Here is a 19,580-nt window from a genome sequence, read left to right as displayed (position 1 = left end):
GAAGCTTAATGCTCCATGTCCAGAGTTTTTCCAGAATGATTTCATGGGAGGGATATTGTAAATTAGGCATCAACATATCCATCCCCTTCTTTACATTTATTTTTTTATTTTTTTATTTTTTGAGGAGTTTTACTCCTTCGCCCAGGCTGGAGTGCAGTGGTGTGATCTCAGCTCACTGCAACCTCCGTCCCCTGAGTTCAAGTGATTCTCCAGCCTCAGCCCTCCTGAGTAGCTGAGATTATAGGCACATGCCACCACGCCCAGCTAATTTTTGTATTTTTAGTAGAGACGGGGTTTCGCTATGTTGGCCAGGCTGATCTTGAACTCCTGACCTCAGGTGATCCACCTGCCTGGGCTTCCCAAAGTGCTGGGATTACAGGTGTGAGCCACCGTGCCCAGCCAGGGCAATCCTTTCTTTAGCACGTCTACATTCAACATTTGCAGGGCTCTGGGCAAGAGCAAAGACGATAGTTCACAGGCCATGTGTTGAAATATTTAAAAGTTATACATCAAGCTAACAAATTCCTAGATAAATTATGATCTATGCTTGAGCCCAGGAGTTCAAGATCAGCCTGGGCAACAAAGGGAGATCCCATTTCTAAAAAAAAAAAACGTAGCCTGGCTTGGGGGTGCCCCTGTCCCAGCTACATAGAAGGTGAGGGCAGGAAGATCTCTTGAGCCTGGGAGGCTGAGGCTGAAGTGAGCCGTGTTTGCACCACTGCACTCCAACCTGGGCGACCAAGCAAGACTCTGCCTCAAAAAAAAAAAAAAAAAGTGTACGGTGGAGGAGGGGCAGTCTCACCTCCTAGCTTAAAAAAATAAATTCTTGTAAAAACGGGGAAGTCTCTGTTCAAATTCAGAATTTACGCCACGCCATGGCAGCGTGGGAGCTGGCCCCGGACCAGGGATCCCTCTTTTGACCTCTGGTTTCACCCTGTATCATGAGGACCTTGTATGTGTACACAGACCCCCCGACCCAAAATGCCTACATTCCACCCACATTCCCCACACACAGCTGTCCCCTGGCTACCTAGGGACTCGTGGTGCCCATGCCAGTGGCCTGGTCTGCCCTCAGGAGACTGGGGAACAAGGCCTCTGTAGGACCCAGAAGTTGGCTCAGGTCCATCTAGACAGGAGTTCAGGGTGCCAAGTGCCAAGAGCTGGCTTCTAGGTTAAGTCTCTCCCCAAGGCCTTGTGGTTCTTTATCCCACAGCGGGATGTGGCTCAAGTTAACATTTTATTTGTCATCTGGAAATTCTATTTTCTCTCTCCTTCTACTTAAAGAAGAAAATATCAAAGGAAAAATGTATTATGGCTTCCCCATTTCCATCCCTAAACTCTGACCCTTTCTGCTCATTATGCTTGAATTAGTTAAAATGAACAGGAATAATTCTGTAAAAGTGTGATATTGGACTTTTGTTTTGTTTTGTTTTTGAGATGGATTTTCGCTTTTTCACCCAGACTGGAGTGCAGTGGCGCGATCTTGGCTCACTGCAACCTCCACCTCCGGTTCAAGCGATTCTCCTGCTTCAGCCTCCCGAGTAGTTGGGATTACAGGCTCACACCACCACGCCCAGCTAATTTTTGTGTTTTTAGTAGAGATAGGGTTTTACTATGTTGGGCAGGCTGGTCCCAAACTCGACCTCAGGTGATCTACCACGTGAGGACCTCCCAAAGTGCTAGAATTACAGGCGTGAGCCCCCTCGCGTGGCCGACATCAGACCTGAGAATCCTAGTGACTATCTTCCTTCCAGATAAGATCCACCTGCAGTCCTCCCACTAAAATCTCACAAGGCTTAAGCTGGGTGCCGTATGAAGTAAAACATATAGCAGTCAGTGTAAATAAGCAACTGGCAACTTTCTAAAAACACATGTGGCTCAGCGCAAGGGCTCACACTTACAGTTCCAGCACTTTGGGAGGCAAAGGCAGGAGGATCACTTGATCTCAGGAGTTAAAGACCAGCCTGGGCAACATAGCAAGACTTCATCTCTACTGCAAAAAATTTAAAAATAGCCGGGCGCGGTGGTGCGAGCCTACAGTCCCAGCTACTCAGGAGGCTGAGGTGGGAGGGTTGCTTGAGCCCAGATGAGTCAGCTATGATCACACCACTGCACCCCAGTGTGGGCAACACAGCAAGACCCTATCTAAAAATACATACATAAAATTTAAAAAAAATAAAACTTTGGCTAGGCGCAGTGGCTCACACCTGCAATCCCAGCACTTTGGGAGGCCAAGGAGGGTGGATCACAAGGTTAGGAGTTCAAGACCAGCCTGACCAACATAGTGAAATCCCGTCCCTACTAAAAAAATATATATACAAAAATTAGCTGGGTGGGTGGCACATGCCTGTAGTCCCAGCTACTGGGGAGGCTGAGGCAGGAGAATCGCTTGAACCTGGAAGGCGGAGGTTGTAGTGAGCTGAGATTGCGCCACTGCACTCCAGCCTGGGCAAAAAGAGAGAGACTCCATCTAAAAAAAAAAAAAAAAATTAAAACCTATATTCCAAAAAGTATATACAGGATGTTTATAATATCACTATTTGTACTTTCTAACACTGCAACGTTGGATGAGAGAAAACAGATCCCAAAGAAGACATTTGGATGATTTCATTCATATGAAGTTCAAGAACAGGCAAAATGAACCAACAGTACCGGAGGTCAGAACAATGTTTGCTCTTGGGGTAAGCGTGACAGGAGGAAGGCACAAAGGGAGTTTTTTGTTTTTTTGAGATGGAGTTTGTTTCATTCCTGTCACCCAGGCTGGAGTGCAATGGCAGCGATCTCAGCTCACTGCTACCTCCACCTCTCAGGTTCAAGCGATTCTCCTGCCTCAGCCTCCCAAGTAGTTGGGGTTACAGGCGCCCACCACCACGCCCAGCTAATTTTTGTATTTTTAGTAGAGATGGGATTTCATCTTGTTGGCCAGGATGGTTTCGAACTCCTGACCTCAGGCGATCCACCCGCCTCAGCCTCCCAAAGTGTTGGGATTACAGGCGTGAGCCACTGTGCCTGGTCAGGACTTTCAGGTTCTAAGGATAACCTGTTTCTCGATTTGAGTGCTGGTGACATGAACACGTTCATGTTGTGATACTTCACAGATTGCTGCCTTGTTATTCATGCACTTCTCTGTATGTTATTTATTTCAATAACATTTACCATAACAAATGCACATGTCAACATGGAAATTTTAAATGGAAACCCCTGAGACGTGAGAGTGTGAGGGAGCCTGGGTTCACAGCAGCAAGACGGAAGGGGAAACAGAATGTGGGGTGCCCAGCTGCTGGCCACAAGGGCTCTTGGAAGGAGATGTGTACTCATTGGCTGCCCACAGGGCATGCCACCAGGGCCATGCCATGGCGGCCCTCTAGTGGAGAGGTTCCCAGGACACATTCTGCAGGAACCCAGAACCTAGGGTTATAGGAAAGGCTAATTAATAGACAAGACCCCTGCTCATATCATCTGAAGTCCATCAGAACAAATTGTGTATCTCTATGTATTAGGTCTGTAAGATTTCACAAAGGAGAGGTGGAGAGCGGCAAATAATGCCATTATAGAACCATCTGTTGAATGGAGATGTTTCTAACCTGAAAAAGAAACACAAGGACCCTAAACAGCAGCCTGAGGAAGTAGTCAACAGCCGTGCATCCCTAGGGCCAAGAAGACAGGAGCTTCAGTTACCAGTCGGTTTCAGAACTATCATCCATGAAGGCAGACTAGGAAAACCCTCTCTCTCCCTCCTTCCCTCTGCTTAAGTCATCTGGCGGGGCTAAGGAGAAATCTACCACTTTGAGATCAGCAACTGTTTAAAGAGCTTGTGTGGTGCAGAGTAAGACAAGCTATTATTTTACAGTCAGTAACCCGGCACTTGGCTTATGGACAGATTTAGATCCTAGAAAAAAAAATTATAGTCATTTGAGGCCCTGAGTTCGAGAACGGCTGGGCAGCATAGTGAGATCTCATCTCTACAAAAAAACAATGCTGAGGCAGGGTGGCATGCCTGTAGGCCCAGTTACTTGGGAGGCTGAGGCAGGAGGATGGCTTGAGCCCAGGAGTAAGAGGCTACAGTGAGCTGTGATTGTGCCTGTGAATAGCCACTGCACTCTGGCCTCAGAGACAGACAGAACTTGTCTCCAGAAAAAAACAAAACCAAATGGGCCAGGCATGGTGGCTCACAACTGTAATCCAAGCCCTTTGGAGGCCAAGGCAGGTGGATCACCTGAGGTCGGGAGTTCAAGACCAGCCTGACCAACATGGTGAAACCCTGTCTTTAAACAAACAAACAAAAAACTTGCATCTACTTCTCTCAACAGGTATTTGTCACCCTCTTTGAAGCAGCTGGTCACCTGTCTGGACAAGCATCCCCCTCGACAGCCCTCAACCACCCTGATCTTTCGCCAGTTAGCCAAACAATAACCAAGTCTTCCTTGCTTTGTCTTCCTCTTTATGAAAATCTCATATAGATCATGTATCAGCTAAGCTTTGGAACTAGTTCAGACTGGCAAGAAATAAGGAGACAGTGGGAGGAGAGGCAGGTGACAGAGAAACAGGGAGTCACATAGGGACAAACTTCCTCAACTCAAGTCTCGTCACGTCTAAGCCCCTGACTCTGCCGCCCTCCAGGTCAATATCCAACAAAGATCTTAGAAAAACAGAATTGAATCTGAACACATCTACAACCACTTAAAACGTACATGGTCTCAGCACATTCCACTTAACCATTTGTACTAACAGAGGAAGGCAGAGAATGACCATCTCAAACCGTCTGTGGGTTATAGCTAGACGCCGATGTCCTCTGGAAGAGTAATTTTCCTAAATCCTATTTGGTTCAGCATGATATTAAACTCTGCTTCACCCGCTGAGTACATATGAGGCTCAGGGGCAGTTTAGACAAAAAGAGAGGAAGTGTGCTCAATCTGGTACTTGGCAACAGAAAAAAAATCACCAATAAACAAGACCTGCACTAATTCAATTTGTTTACCCTTCTAATTCTCCAACACAATCTGTAACAATAAAGTCTCATAAATTAGAATATTAATGAAAAACAACTTTTAATATTTGTTTTACAAGTAAAACTATGATAAAATATTATTTATGACTAATAAAACCACCGCATTCAGATCCTTATAAATCATTAACTACCACTAGACTCAGCACGCATACACCCTGAACAAAGTCTACAAGACATAAGCTTTATTTTATTTTTTTGAGATGGAGTTTTGCCTTTTCACCCAGGCTGGAGTGAAGTGGTGCAATCTTGGCTCACTGTAACCTCTGCCACCATCCCCCCGCCGGGGTTCAAGTGATTCTCCTGCCTCAATCTCGTGTATAGCTGGGACTACAGGTGCGTGCCACCATACCTCGCTAATTTTTTTATTTTTAGTAGAGCCAGGATTTCACCATGTAGGCCAGGCTGGTCTTGAACTCCTGACCTCGGGTGATCCACCTGCCTCAGCCTCTCAAAGGGCTAGGATTACAGGTGTGGGCCATCATGCACTGCTAAGACATAAAGTTTAAACATGCTTGCCCTTAATAGAGCATCTTGCTAGAAATAAGAGGGCCCAGTGGAAAAGTCTAGCTCCATAGAAGGAAACATACGCCAGGCAACTCAGTTCCTCAACACCATTATTTGGCTCTGGCTGCCCAGCACTCTCTCTAAACCCCAGATTTTTCTTTCCAGAAACTCACATTCCTATGCAAAGTTGGGTGAACTGAAACAAACAGCCCTTACCTGGGATTTCCGATGACTGGCTCTAAGAATGAACGGCTTAATCAGAAGCATCCACGGCACAGAGATCAAAGCCATAACCACAAAGAAACTTTGGACTTCTTGCTGCAAGACCAAAATGGTGAGATCCCATCATTTTCACACGACAGAAAAGCATGTCTTACATGAAAAGTGACCTCACTACCGGCCACGTCACTAGCACTTTATTTTGAGAGATCTAAAACATTTCAATGAATCCATTCACCTTCATATCTGGCGCATTCCCCTTGCAGATAGAGAAATATCTGTCCAGTGTGTCCAATGCTCGACACAGGGTGGATGCTGGAAACTCACTCTCTATATTCCTTATCTCTGAGTAGCTGCTGTACCATGTGTAACCAGGTTTTTTTTTTTTTTTTTTTTTTTTTTTTTAACAAGAAGTACACATAATAAAGGCAGCCCCTGTCTTCAACTCTGTTCTGTGGGGTTCTTTTTCACCTGGGTCTGGATGAAAACTATGGCAGGCCTCATGACTTCACCAATCACTCAGAGGTACTTAAAAGTCCTTGGGTCGCTTTAAGTCACAAACATTATTCAATCGGTAATTTTTTTTCTTTTTTCAAACAGAGTCTCACTCTATCGCCCAGGCTGGAGTGCAGTGGTACAATCTTGGCTCACTGCAACTTCTGCCTCCAGGGTTCAAGCGATTCTCCTGCCTTAGCCTCCCGAGTAGCTGGGATTACAGGTGCCCGGCACCACATCTAGCTAATTTTTGTATTTTTAGTAGAGACGGGGTTTCACTGTGTTGGCCAGGCTGGTCTTGAACTCCTGACCTTGTGATCCACCCACCTTGGCCTCCCAAAATGCTGGGATTACAATAGTGAGCCATCACACCCAGCCTCAATTGGTAATTTTCTATTTTGAGTCCTAGATAATTATCTGAGCTCTCTTGCTCCTATTGCTTAAAAAAAAAAAAAAAAAAAAAGTTCCTCACAATTGATACCTGACTTTCATCCGTTCAATGTGGGCAAGTTACCCAACAGGCTCCGGGATACACACTGAGTTATTTTTCTATCCCGCTCCAATAGGATTTTTATACCTTTTAAAAATAAAATATTGGCTGGGCGTGTGGCTTACACCTATAATCCCACCACTTTGGGAGGCCGAGGTGGGCGGATTACCTGTGGTTACGAGTTCAACACCAGCTGGCCAACATGATGAAAATACATCTCTACCAAAAATGCAAAAATTATCTGGGCCTGGTGTGTGTGGGGTGGGGGGTGCCTGTAATCCCAGCTGCCCGGGAGGCTGAGGCAGGAGAATCACTTGAACCCGGGAGGCAGAGGTTGCAGTAAGCCAACATCATGCCACTGCACTCCAGCCTGGGTGACAGAGTGAGATTCCATCTCCGAAAATAAAAAAGAATAATAATTAAATAAATAAATAAAATATTGACTTGCTAACAAGGCTAAAAGAAACGGAAGAAATCAGAGTGGCAACAAGGTGCGGCGTTGGGATGAACTGTCTCTGGAAGAGGCGCAAAAAATAAAAAATCAGCAGCTCCCACCAGCTTGGGAAACTCACAGAACAGCAACAATTCAATTCGCAGTTTTCCAGAAACGATCTATCCATGTGAATACAGGGCTTTCTCTTCCTGATTCTGTTTCAATTATTATTCTTGTTAATTTAGCTAGAGTTCACTCTTTGAATAAAAGACTATAAAGTATTAAGGTGCCATATAGAACATTTTACAGTTGCAAGTCCATCAATGTGAAGAGTTTTTTTTTTTCCTTTCTTCATAGCCCATGTACAAGACAATCTTCAACCTCTCTGCAATAATCCCTCTCATGTATTACCCCAACAAGAACTGCTGGAGCCACGCCATAGTCCACAGTGCTTGTGCCTTCATTTAATAAGACCCTCTTGAAATGTAAAGGATGTAACACCCTTCACTGGATGGCTCAGTTTTACAAATAACTACTCTTTGCAACACTCAAGAGCAGGAGAGAGGCCAGGTTCAGCGCCTCATGCCTGTAGTCCCAGCACTTTGGGAGGCCAAGGCAGGTGGATCACTTGAGGTTAGGAGTTGGAGACCAGCCTGGCCAACATGGTGTGACCCTGTCTCTACTAAAAATACAAAAATTAGCCAAGCATGGGGGCACACGCCTGTAATCCCTGCTACTCAGGAAGCTGAGGCAGGAGAATCACTTGAACCCGGGAGGCAGAGGTTGCAGTGAGCCAAGATGGCGCCACTGCACTCCAGCCTGGGTGAATGCAAGACTCCATCACAAAAAAAAAAAAAAAAAAAAAAAAAAAAAAAAAAAAAAGAGTGGGAGAGAAATTTTACATAATCAAGTACATAAAAGAAGACTTAAAAAAGCAGGAATACCTGATATTTGTAGAGGGGTGCGTTAGAAGAGTCACTGTAGTTAAACAGAAACATGTTGATGAAGTGGATGAGGATGCTGGGGGCGTGCTGAGACACGTGGACGTCAAAACGGCACCATTTGAAAACGATCATGAAAACCAGGTATCCAAACAGACACAGGATAAAAATCATCTCAGGGATAAATTGCAGAATGATGTTGAGAGTTCTTCTGAAGTATCTGGGGGTGGAAAACACACACATACACAAGAGAGAATATCAAGGGAACATTAGGACTTCATTATTCTCTCAAAGCACAAAATGCTTTTTTTTTTTTTTTTTTTTTTGCAACGGAGCCACGCATCCCCCAGCAAACAGCAATCCTGAATTGATGCATAGAAAAGAATACAAAAAGGAAATACTGTGCTTTTGCACAAAAGAGTCAGAGAGAACCACAGTCTAGAAGTAACATCTAAAGCAAAGGTCACGCCCACACAGAGAGGGTGGTGATCTGAGCACAGCTTTGCTTACAGACCTAGCTCACAGTTGCACATTTAAAGGCAAGAGGATCGAGAATGGGGGACTTGGAAGCTTTTTCCTAAGAATGCTCTAAGATAGGGCTCGGCAAACTGGCCCGCAAGCCAATTGAGCCTAACATCTGATTCTGTGCAGCCCGGAAGTTAAGAATGGTTTTTACATTCTTAAATTATTGACGTGAAAAACCCAAAAGAAATCAGGCACGGTGGCTCCAGCCTGTAATCCTAGCACTTAGGGAGGCTGAGGCAGGTGGATCACGAGGTCAGGAATCCAAGACCAGCCTGGCCAACTTGGGGAAACCCTGTCTGTACTAAAAATACAAAAAAAAATAGCCAGCCATGGTGGCGTGCACCTGCAATCCCAGCCACTCAGGAGGCTGAGGCAGGAAAACTGCTTGAATCCGGGAAGTGGAGGCTGCAGTGAACCGGGATCGCACCACTGCACTCCAGCCTGGGCGACGGAGTGAGACTCCATCTCAAAAAAAAAAGAACAAAAAAAACCCAAAGAATATTTTGTAATACATGAAAATTACATAAACATCACATTTCAGTGTTCACAAATAAAATGTTCTTGGTGCACAGCCACGTTCACTTGTTTATGTATTGCCTACGGCTGCACTCCTACTACGACACCAGAGCCGAGCGCAGATGGTCCCCAACCTACCACAATTCAACTTAGGATTTACAATGCTGCCCATACAACCATTCTGTTTTTCATTTTCAGTGAAGCATTCAGTAAATTACAGGAGATGTTATTAGAAGACAGGCTTTGTGTCCGCTGATTTCGCCCAGCAGTGTGTTCATGTAAGTGTTCTGGTAACCTTTTTAAGGTAGTCTAGGCTAAGCTCTAATGTTTGGTAGATAGGTGTATTAAACGCAATTTCGGGTCAGGCGCGGTGGCTTACGTCTATAATCCTAGCAGTTTGGGAGGCTGAGGCGGGGTCGATCACTTGAAGTCAGGAGTTCAAGACCAGCCTGGCCAGTATGATGAAACCCCATGTCTCCTAAAAATACAAAAATTTGCTGGGAGTGGTGGCGCACACCTGTAGTCCCAGCTACTTGGGAAACCGAGGCAGGAGAATCGCCTGAGCCCAGGAAGCAGAGGTTGCAGTGAGCCAAGATTGCTCCATTGCACTCTAGCCTGGGTGACAAGAGCGAGACTCCATCTCAAAAAAAAAAAAAAGAAAAAGAGAGAAGAAAAAAAAGAAATTGATGTGTAACTCACTCCCTCCTTCCGCTGTGAGAACTGACAAAGATGACAGGAGCAGAGTCTTGGGGGGCCCATGATGGCATGTGTCATGGTCTTAAGCTACTGAAATTTGGAGTCTGTTTGTTACACACAATAGCCTAACCCATTCTTAGTATGTACAGTATTCCCATTCTGTAAAAACAATCATCTCACAGACATTAAGCAATGACTGACTCTATGATCACGCAGCTACTAAGAGGTGGAACTAAGACTTAAACTTCTGATTCCAAACATTTCATCATTTATGTGGCGCATGGGGCCCCTCCACCGCTCACCTCCATAGAGGTGGGATCTCAGCAGCACCTACAAGTCAATAGCCATGTTCACAAAAGGCACATGTGAAAGGCACGTTTGAAGCTGTTTGCAAACATTTATACCTTTAGCATAAATGAAGTTAAGATGTTTTCCAATGATGGATCTTGATAGAAGGAAAGGAACAGACATGGCAACATCAACAGCCAAAGAAGTGACAGAAAGGCCGCTGCCAGCAGAAAGAAACGTTACCAGTAGAAGGCAGGGCCTGAGGGCATCATGGCCAAAATTCATATATATTTCTCTTGGCCCATTTGGTGGGATCTGAGCTTGGAGACAGCACCAATCAAGGCCTTTCAAGTTGGGGAGAACACCAGATACTGTGGGAGTCTCACTCTGTCGCCCAGGCTAGAGTGCAATGGTGTGAACTCAACTCACTGCAACCTCTGCCTCCCAAGTTCAAGTGATTCTCCTGCCTCAGCCTCTCAAGTAGCTGGGACTAGAGGTGCCTGCCACTATCCCTGCTAAATTTTGTATTTTTAGTACAGATGGGGTTTCACCATGTTGGTCAGGATGGTCTCGATCTCTTGACCTCCTGATCCACCCGCCTTGGCCTCCTGACGTGCTGGAATTACAGGCATGAGCCACTGTACCTGGCCCTTTCTTTTTTTTTGAGATGGAGTCTTACCCCGTCAACCAGTCTGGAGTGCAATGGTGCAATCTCAGCTCACTGCAAATTCTGCCTCTCAGGTTCAAGTAATTCTCCTGCCTCAGCCTCCTGAGTAGCTGGGATTATAGGCGCCCGCCACCACATCTGGCTAATTTTTGTATTTTTAGTAAAGATGAGGTTTCACCATGTTGGCCAGGCTGGTCTTGAACTCCTAACCTCAGGCGATCCACCCTTCGGCCTCCCAAAGTGCTGGGATTACAGGCATGAGCCACTGTGCCCAGCCTCCATTGTTTTTTTGAGCCCTCAAATATTTCTTGGGCCAGAGGAACACTTACCTTAGAGAGATTCTGCTCAGGAGAAACGGAGGTGCTTCCATTTCCAGCCAACCAGCTTGTCTTGGCTCAAGCCAAGATGCGCAGGAAAGTACCCCTTACAGGTAGAAAACTTGCACAGAGAGATGCAGGTCCCAAGCCAGTGGCTCTGTCACCATTCATCATCAGTGTGATCAGACAGAACAGGCAGACAGTGAATCAGGAAACTTACATGTGATTGAAAAGGCTGAGGATGACACCGAAAACCATCTGGACGATTCCCAGGACCACTGACATCTTCATTTTATAGGAGTTCAAAAATGTGAGTTTGTTTGAAGCCAAGTTCCAAATCTGGATGGGAAATGGGACAAAAAAAAAAAAAACCCACCTGAGAGAGAGTCTTAGAAGTTGGACTGGAGTTGAGGGCCATAGCAAAACTCTCCCTGAGCAAATCGCTCTGGAAACTGCACTTTCATGTTTCAGTCCCGCTCAATACATGCATTTTGGTCTCCAAAAAGGAAAAAAGCATGAAGCCCTTTATAAATGCAACTTTAATGACAAAAATAACAGGATCCTTAGTGCTATTATCAAATTGCTAGAGGAAAAACAGGGGAGAAAAATCCTATGTGAAAAGATAATTTGGGAGGCCAAGGCAGATGGATCAGTTGAGGTCAGGAGTTCGAGACCAGCCTGGTCAACAGGGTGAAACCCCATCTCTATTAAAAACACAAAAATTAGCAGGATATGGTGGCGCATGCCTGTAATCCCAACTACTCAGGAGGCCGAGGCAGGAGAATCGCTTGAACCTGGAAGGCAGAGATTGCAGTGAGCCAAGATCATGCCACTGCATTCCAGCCCAAGCGACAGAGCAAGACTCAGGCTCGGAAAAAAAAAAAAAAAAAAAGGAAAGATAAGCTGTACCATTATGCAAAGATCTCAAACTTGCCTCAGTTTCCTTCATCATGGCCTAGAGATCACTGGCCCATGGATGTATCCAATCCTTTTAAACAATACTACCTCTTACTCTGAAAGTCTATAGTGCTTCACATTACAAAGCATTTCCCCAGGCCCTTCTCAAGAAGCCGTTCCTTTAACCAATCTCTGTAAGCACGATGGGTCAGATGCAGTTCCTGCCTTCTACACAGCCCTTGTTTTAAACAGCACCGCCAGGTGGGGATCATGTGTACCTGTCCTGCCCCAAACGATACTGATGATACTGACATGAGGAGAAAGCACACTGGGTGGTCATGCAGGGGGCAGGTGGGTGGAGGGGAGTGGTTGGGATCTCACGCTGGCTAATGACCAGAGTCGCTAATATTCCTCTTCCCCATTTAAATCTCAGTAGCCTCATGGTCTCCACTGTCACTGCATGGAAATGGTTCCAAGTCCTTGCTCCTTCCCCTGTCCCACCTGAACTTGAGGTACATCCCAAATTGTCTTCAGGCTTCCTCTGGGACATGTCAAAGGCGACAAAGGTACAATGTCTTTCTCATCTTTGCTCCTAAATGACTTCCTCCACCAAACTTCTTTGCTTTTGTTAAGGGGCCAACATCCAATCAGACACAACCTCAAACACAATCATCTTGCTCGCTCCATCACACACACACACATGCTCACACGGTCGGGCGCTAATTTGCACTGATTATTCCTTGCAATGTCCTGAGCTAGGCCGGAGGGGCACCCACTGAGGAGGCAGTGAGGGCAGGTCTGCTAGGATACTTTAGACCCAGCCAAATCTGACACATTAAAAATGTTGGCCAGGGACAGTGGCTCATGTTGTAATCCCACCACTTTGGGATGGTAAGATGGCAAGACCACTTGAGGTCAGGAGTTTAAGACCAACCTGGTTACAAACTGAGACCCTGTCTCTACAAAAACTTTTTTTTTTTTTTTTTTTTTTTTTTTGTTTGGAGGCAGAGTCTTGCTCTGTCACCCAGGCTGAAGTGCAGTGGCACGATCTCAGCTCACTGCAACCTCCACCTCCCAGGGTCAAGCGATTCTCCTGCCTCAACCTCCTGAACAGCTGGGACTACAGGCGTGCACCACCACGCCAGGCTACTTTTCTTATATTTAGTAGAGAAAGGGTTTCACCATATTGGCCAGACTGGTCTCAAACTCCTGGCCTTGTGATCTGCCCGCCTCAGCCTCTGAAAGTGCTAGGATTACAGGAGTGAGCCAACGCACTCAGCCTCTACAAAAACTTTAAAAAATTAGCCCAGGCCGGGTGCGGTGACTCACGCCTGTAATCCCAGCACTTTGGGAGGCCGAGGTGGGTGGATCACGAGGTCAAGAGATCGAGACCATCCTGGTCAACATGGTGAAACCCCGTCTCTATTAAAAATACAAAAAAATTAGCTGGGCATGGTGGTGCGTGCCTGTAGTCCCAGCTACTCGGGAGGCTGAGGCAGGAGAATTGCCTGAACCCAGGAGGACGCGGAGTTTGCAGTGAGCTGAGATCACGCCATTGCACTCCAGCCTGGGTAACAAGAGCGAAACTCCGTCTCAAAAAAAAAAAAAAAAAAAAAATTTCGCCCAGCAAGGAGTGGCATGTGCCTGTAGTCCCAGCTGCTTGGGAGGCTGAAGCAGGAAGACTGAGCCCAGGAGGTCAAAGCTGCAGTGAGCCATGATCATGCCACTGTATTACAGCCTGGGCAACAGAGCAAGACCCTATTGCTAAATAAATAAATAAATATGAAATTTTAAAATGTTAATAGTTAAGTACCAAGCACATACTAAGCAATTTAGATATGTGTATCTCATTTAATTCCACTGAAAACTCTATGAGATACAGGTATTGTCATTTTACAGATAAGGTAATTTATTATAACCTCAGCAAAATTAAGTTACTTACATACCTAGGAAGAAATGACATAAGAGTAACTAAATTCAAGGAGCATTAACCACATTTGTGCATCAGACTCTGCTCTGGGGGTTTACGTGTAAACATAATTTCTTTTGCTGAGCAGTCCCGGGAGTTAGTGCTGTAATATATTTATTTATTTTGAGATAGAGTTTCGCTCTTGTCGCCCAAGCTGGAGTGCAATGGTGCAATCTCGGCTCACTGCAACATCTGCCTCCCAGGTTCAAGTGATTCTCATGCCTCAGTCTCTGAGTAGCTGGGATTACAGGTACCTGCCACCACGTCTGGCTAATTTTGTATTTTTAGTAGAGACGGGGTTTCACCCTGTTGGCTAGGCTGGTCTTGAACTCCTAACCAAAGGTGATCCACCTGCCTCAGCCTCCCAAAGTGCTGAGATTATAGATGTGAGCCACCCCACCCGGGCCTAGGGCTGTCATTACATGCATTTTATAGGTGAGGAAACAAACATAGAGATGTTAACATGCCCGAACTCACAGAGCAAGGAAATAGAAAAGCAAACATTTAAACACAGGCAGTCTGATTCCTCTGTGAAGAGCTCAGACTCTTAACCATTGTATTATGTTCATTTGTCGTAAAATTTGCAAAAACACCTGAGACCAGCTATGATGAAGGCCAAATATTTTCTGATTAGATTCACAGATAGATGCCAAATGCAGTCAGTAAATGCACTGTACGAATTTGTGTTATGTAAAAGGTAAGCCCTGATTAATATATGTATGACACAAGTACTAATACAGGCACAGACATTGATATGGTTTGGCTGTGTCCACACAAATCTCATCTTGAATTGTAGCTAACATAATTCCCATGTGTTGTGGGAGGGACCCGGCGGGAGATAGTTGAATCACAGGGGTGGTTTCCCCCATCCCGTTCTTGTAGGAGTGAATAAGTCTCACGAGAGCTGATGATTTTATAAGGGGAAACCCCTTTCGCCTGGTTCTCATTTTCTCTCTTGCCTGCCGCCATGTAAGATGTGCCTTTCACCTTCACCATGATTGTGTGGCCTCCCGACACAATCTTTTTCTTTATAAACTATCCAGTCTTGGGGATGTCTTTATCACCAGCATGAAAATGGACTAAGACAGACATGTTCTGTTAAAGTGGTTATCTCTGAGGAATAGGAACCGAGAAGTAGGAAAGGAAAGGCAACTCCTGCTTTTCTTTTCTTTTTTTGAGACAGAGATTCTCTGTGTCGCCCAGGCTGGAGTGCAGTGGTGCGATAGCTCACTGCAACCTCTGCCTCCCAGATTCCAGTACTTCCTCAGCCTCCTGCGTAGCTGAGATCACAGGCATATACCACCATGCCTGGCTAATTTTGGTATTTTTACGTTCTTTTTTTTGAGATGGGCTCTCACTCTGGTTGCCCATGCTGGAGTACAGTGGCGTGATCTCAGCTCACTGCAACCTCCACCTCCTGGGTTAAAGCAATTCTTCTGTCTCAGCCTCCCAAGTAGCTGGGACTACTGGCATGTGCCACTGTGCCCAGCTAATTTCTGTATTTTTAGTGGAGGCAAGGTTTCACCAGGTTGATCAGCCTGGTTTTGAACTCCTGACCTCAAGTGATCCACCTGCCTTGGCCTCCCAAAGTGCTTGGATTACAGGTGTGAGCCATCACATCAGGCCAATTCCAGCTCTTCATTATATAATATTTTATGTTGTATAGATTTTTTTAAATCATATATATGTACTATTTCAGAAGAGAAAGACCAGAATTTTTCAAAATTCTAAATGTTACTAGGAACAAATTTAATTATTTTTAATATCCCACATTCTCTTTCACCCTAATGTATTTTCTTGCTTTTCTAACTTGTGGGCAGATGACAAAATTGCATGCAGAGCAGAAACTCAGGATCACTCAGCTCTGCGATATGAAATACTGTAGCCCCATGCTGCCTGAGGAGCAGAAATGGACAGGCAGGATTTGCTGATGAATTAACTGTGGGCCACGAAGGGGAGAGACAAGACCATTGGAGGAATGAGATTCCAAACAAAGGAAGATCAACCAGACCCTAAGATCATCCCCTCTAGATTCCTTCTCCACCTGCTTACTAAACCTGAAATGCCTTTGACCACAATAAAGTCTTGTAGGCCACAAAAACAATTCAAATTAGTTTTTAACACTTTCCAACTTACAAACCAGCCTTCAAGGACGTTACCACTTATGATAAAACTTAGAATGCAAGTGTGCCTGGATGGCAAGTACAAACAAATCTCTGGCAAAGTTTCTGTTTTCATAAAGGTGGGGAGGCAGGAGACAGCAGGATGACCCAGGAAGACTTAAGAGGAGGTGATCTGCAAGACAAGAGAGACTGGAGAACCAATTTTAGGGCTAGTACTATTTACTCCCAACTGTCAGCAACACAAAGTGAGGTCTCAGGTTCTCTTGTACAAAGGAGAGCTTAGAAGAAACATTTACAGACATTTGCCAAGTTCAGTTCTAGTTCAGTTCACGCTCATTTGGAGCATAAGGCCGCCACCTGGTGGCAGCATGCACTGGGCCAATAGAAATAAACGGCTTTACATGAATGGGCATATGTATGGCTCCTCAAAACCCCTTTACATCTACAGGCTTTGAGGAAGTATCATTTTGCTTAGCTCGAATCTAGTTGACTGAGATATATATAACAAACAAATAAAATGAAGCAAATACCCTTTTAAAAAAAGTGTCAATTCTACACAGTAAAACAAAACAAGGCCAGGTACAGTGGCTTATGCCTATAATCCCAGCACTTTGGGAGGTAGATCACAAGATCAGGAGATCAAGACCAGCCTGGCCAAATTGTAAAACCCCGTCTCTACTAAAAATACAAAAAAATTAGTCGGGTGTGGTGGTGGGCACCTGTAGTCCCAGGTACTTGGGAGGCTGAGGCAGGAGACTTGCTTGAACCCGGGAGGCGGAGGTTGCAGTGAGCTGATATCATGCCATTGCACTCCAGCCTGGGTGACAGTATGAGACTTCGTCTCAAAAACAAAACAAAACAAGCATAAAAGCAAATCTACACTTTTTTAGAAAAAAGGGAAATGTTTCCCACTGCAAGAAAACATCAAGCAGGAAACTTGAACTTGATTAGGATGCTAAATAGCTTATCTAATATGCATACTTCCCAGGCAATCAAGTGCCTTTTAAAGAAGCAATTATTAACCACCAGGGATGTAATTGATGGAGAAAGAGGCAGATGTTTGGGGAACTGCATGGAAAATGGGGCCGGCTAGAGGGTGCAGACAGAATATTTATTTGAATCCGGCTCTGTGTGTTACAAAAACCTCAGCAAAAGTTATTTTATCTCAACACAAGCTTTGTTGATTTGACAGGCTTTGCTGGCCTTCTCTTCTCTATCCAGAGGTCTCTTCCACTAGGCAGTTGACACAGTAAATATTTAACCCAAGACGACATTATTACCGGATCAATCCCAAATGGGTATGGATTTCCAGAATACACTCCTGGTATGGCTGGGTCCAGCTGCAGATACAGATTTTCCTCCATTACATGAGTACTTTAGAGAGAGAAAGGGAGAAAAACAAACAATGAGCAACCAGAGGCAGAAAAAAATGCTATAGAACCACCAGTCATGAACTGGCCCATCAAAGCCCCACTACTGATGCAACTCATCAGTTTGGTTGATTCAATATCTTCTATGCATCAAGTATTGTCCTAAGCACTGAGGAGACAGAAATTACCATCTGGCCCCTAAGGAGTTCACAGCATGAGTTTCCAAAGAGATCTCAGCCTGATGTGCTATAGTAAAGAAAATCACGGCCGGGAGCAATGGTTTACACTCATAATCCCAGCCGTTTGGGAGGCTGAGGCGGGAGGATCCCTTAAGCCCAGGAGTTCCAGACCAGCAGGGTGTGGTGGTACCTGCCTTTCATTCCCGCTACCTGGGAGGCTGAGGCTGGAGGATTGCTTGAGCCCGGGAGGTCAAGGCTGCAGTCAGCCATGATCACACCACCGCACTCCAGCCTGGGCAACAGAGTGAGACTCTGTTGAAAGGAAAAAAAAGAGGAGGAAGGGGGAGAAGGGAGAGGAGGAAAAAGAGAAGGAGAAAGGGAAGGAAAAGAGAAAGGAAAAGGAAGGGAAATCAGGACTCACATCACATCAGAAATAAGGTAGAAGGCAGGGATTCTGGGAGCATGAAGGAAAGAAACCCCAAGACCATCCTGGTCAACATGGTGAAACCCCGTCTCTACTAAAAATACAAAAAATTAGCTGGGCATGGTGGCGCGTGCCTGTAATCCCAGCTACTCAGGAGGCTGAGGCAGGAGAATTGCCTGAACCCAGGAGGCGGAGGTTGCGGTGAGCCGAGATCGAGCCATTGCACTCCAGCCTGGGTAACAAGAGCGAAACTCCGTCTCAAAAAAAAAAAAAAAAAAAAAAAAAAAAGAAACCCCAGCCCACGGACACGCTTGGGAAGTCTCCCCTGGGAGCGTGGGGGCTGTTTCTGAAGGATAGATTGGTGTTTTACATATACACCTCAACTGCTATGAAACTTACCACTAAAAACACGTAGCCCGTAGACTATCTTTAAATCTGTGTCCCTTTTCACCCAGAAGCATGCACATGAATGGGAAGAAATTTCTTTCTTTTTTTTTTTTGAGACGGAGTTTCACTCTTGTTGCTCAGGCTGCAGTGCAATGGCGCGATCTTGGCTCACTGCAACCTCTGCCCCCTGCCCCCAACCTCGCACCCCAGGTTCAAGCAATTCTCCTGCCTCAGCCTACCGAGTAGCTGGGATTACAGGCATGCACCACCACATCCGGCTAATTTTTGTGTTTTTAATAGAGATGGGGTTCACCATGTTGGGGTCTGGCTGGTCTTGAACTCCTGACTTCAAGTGATCCACCCACCTGAGCCTCCCAAAGTGCTGGGATTACAGGTGTGAGCCACTGCGCCCGGCCCAGAAATTTCTTATTCTCTACCTTTGCAAGCCTTAAGGGGATGAGAATATTGAGTTAATTTTTTTTTTTTTTTAAATAACCTGCATCTGTGGAAGGACCCAAGGAATGAGCATTTAAAATGATGAAGAACAGGCCTGGCGTGGTGGCTCACACCTGTAATCCCAGCACTTTGGGAGACTGAGGTGGGTGGATCACTTGAGGTCAGGAGTTCGAGACCAGCCTGGCCAACATGGCAAAACCCTGACTCTACTAAAAATACAAAAATTAGCTGGGCAGAGTGGCACATGCCTGTAATCCCAGCTACTCAGGAGGCAGAAGAATCACTTGAAACCAGGAGGCAGAGGTTGCAGTGAGTCGAGATCACACCACTGCACTCCAGCCTGGGCGACAGAGCGAGACTCCATCTTCAAAAAACAAAATAAATAAAATGGAATTTAAAAAAGAATGAAATGAAGAACAGACAGTGGACAGTCTTGCCAGGCTGCCTAGAAATACAGGCCCTCAGCTGGGCGCAGTGGCTCACGCCTGTAATCGCAGCACTTTGGGAGGTCGATGAGGGCGGATCCCTTCAGAGCAAGACTCTGTCTCCAAAAAAAAAAAAGAAAGAAAGAAATACATTCCCTCCCTTCCGCAGCGAGGCACTGGGGGCCTTAGGTGGCAGCTGAGGGAATCGGGAAGCCCGGCCCTACTGTCCTGGCCTTCCATATACGGTGGCA

At 45.6% G+C, this 19,580-nt stretch overlaps 1 protein-coding gene across 4 annotated transcripts in view; it reads right to left on the bottom strand.

The window, feature by feature from the left end:
* Positions 1–19,580, bottom strand: part of ATP6V0A4 (ATPase H+ transporting V0 subunit a4) — a 98,821-nt gene that overhangs the window by 14,604 nt on the left and 64,637 nt on the right. For all 4 annotated transcript variants that reach the window (XM_074379021.1, XM_010340368.3, XM_003929749.4 and 1 more), the window contains 4 exons: positions 17,369–17,462; positions 11,320–11,438; positions 8,094–8,310; positions 5,729–5,830 (listed from right to left, as the gene is read on the bottom strand). In XM_074379021.1, coding sequence (XP_074235122.1) covers positions 5,729–5,830; positions 8,094–8,310; positions 11,320–11,438; positions 17,369–17,462 — 532 coding nt within the window. The remainder of the gene's footprint in view (positions 1–5,728; positions 5,831–8,093; positions 8,311–11,319; positions 11,439–17,368; positions 17,463–19,580) is intronic.

The sequence above is a fragment of the Saimiri boliviensis genome, chromosome 10 (genome assembly GCF_048565385.1).
Source record: "Saimiri boliviensis isolate mSaiBol1 chromosome 10, mSaiBol1.pri, whole genome shotgun sequence".
In the NCBI taxonomy this organism is placed as follows: domain Eukaryota; kingdom Metazoa; phylum Chordata; class Mammalia; order Primates; family Cebidae; genus Saimiri; species Saimiri boliviensis.
This window is presented reverse-complemented; position numbering and strand designations above follow the sequence as displayed.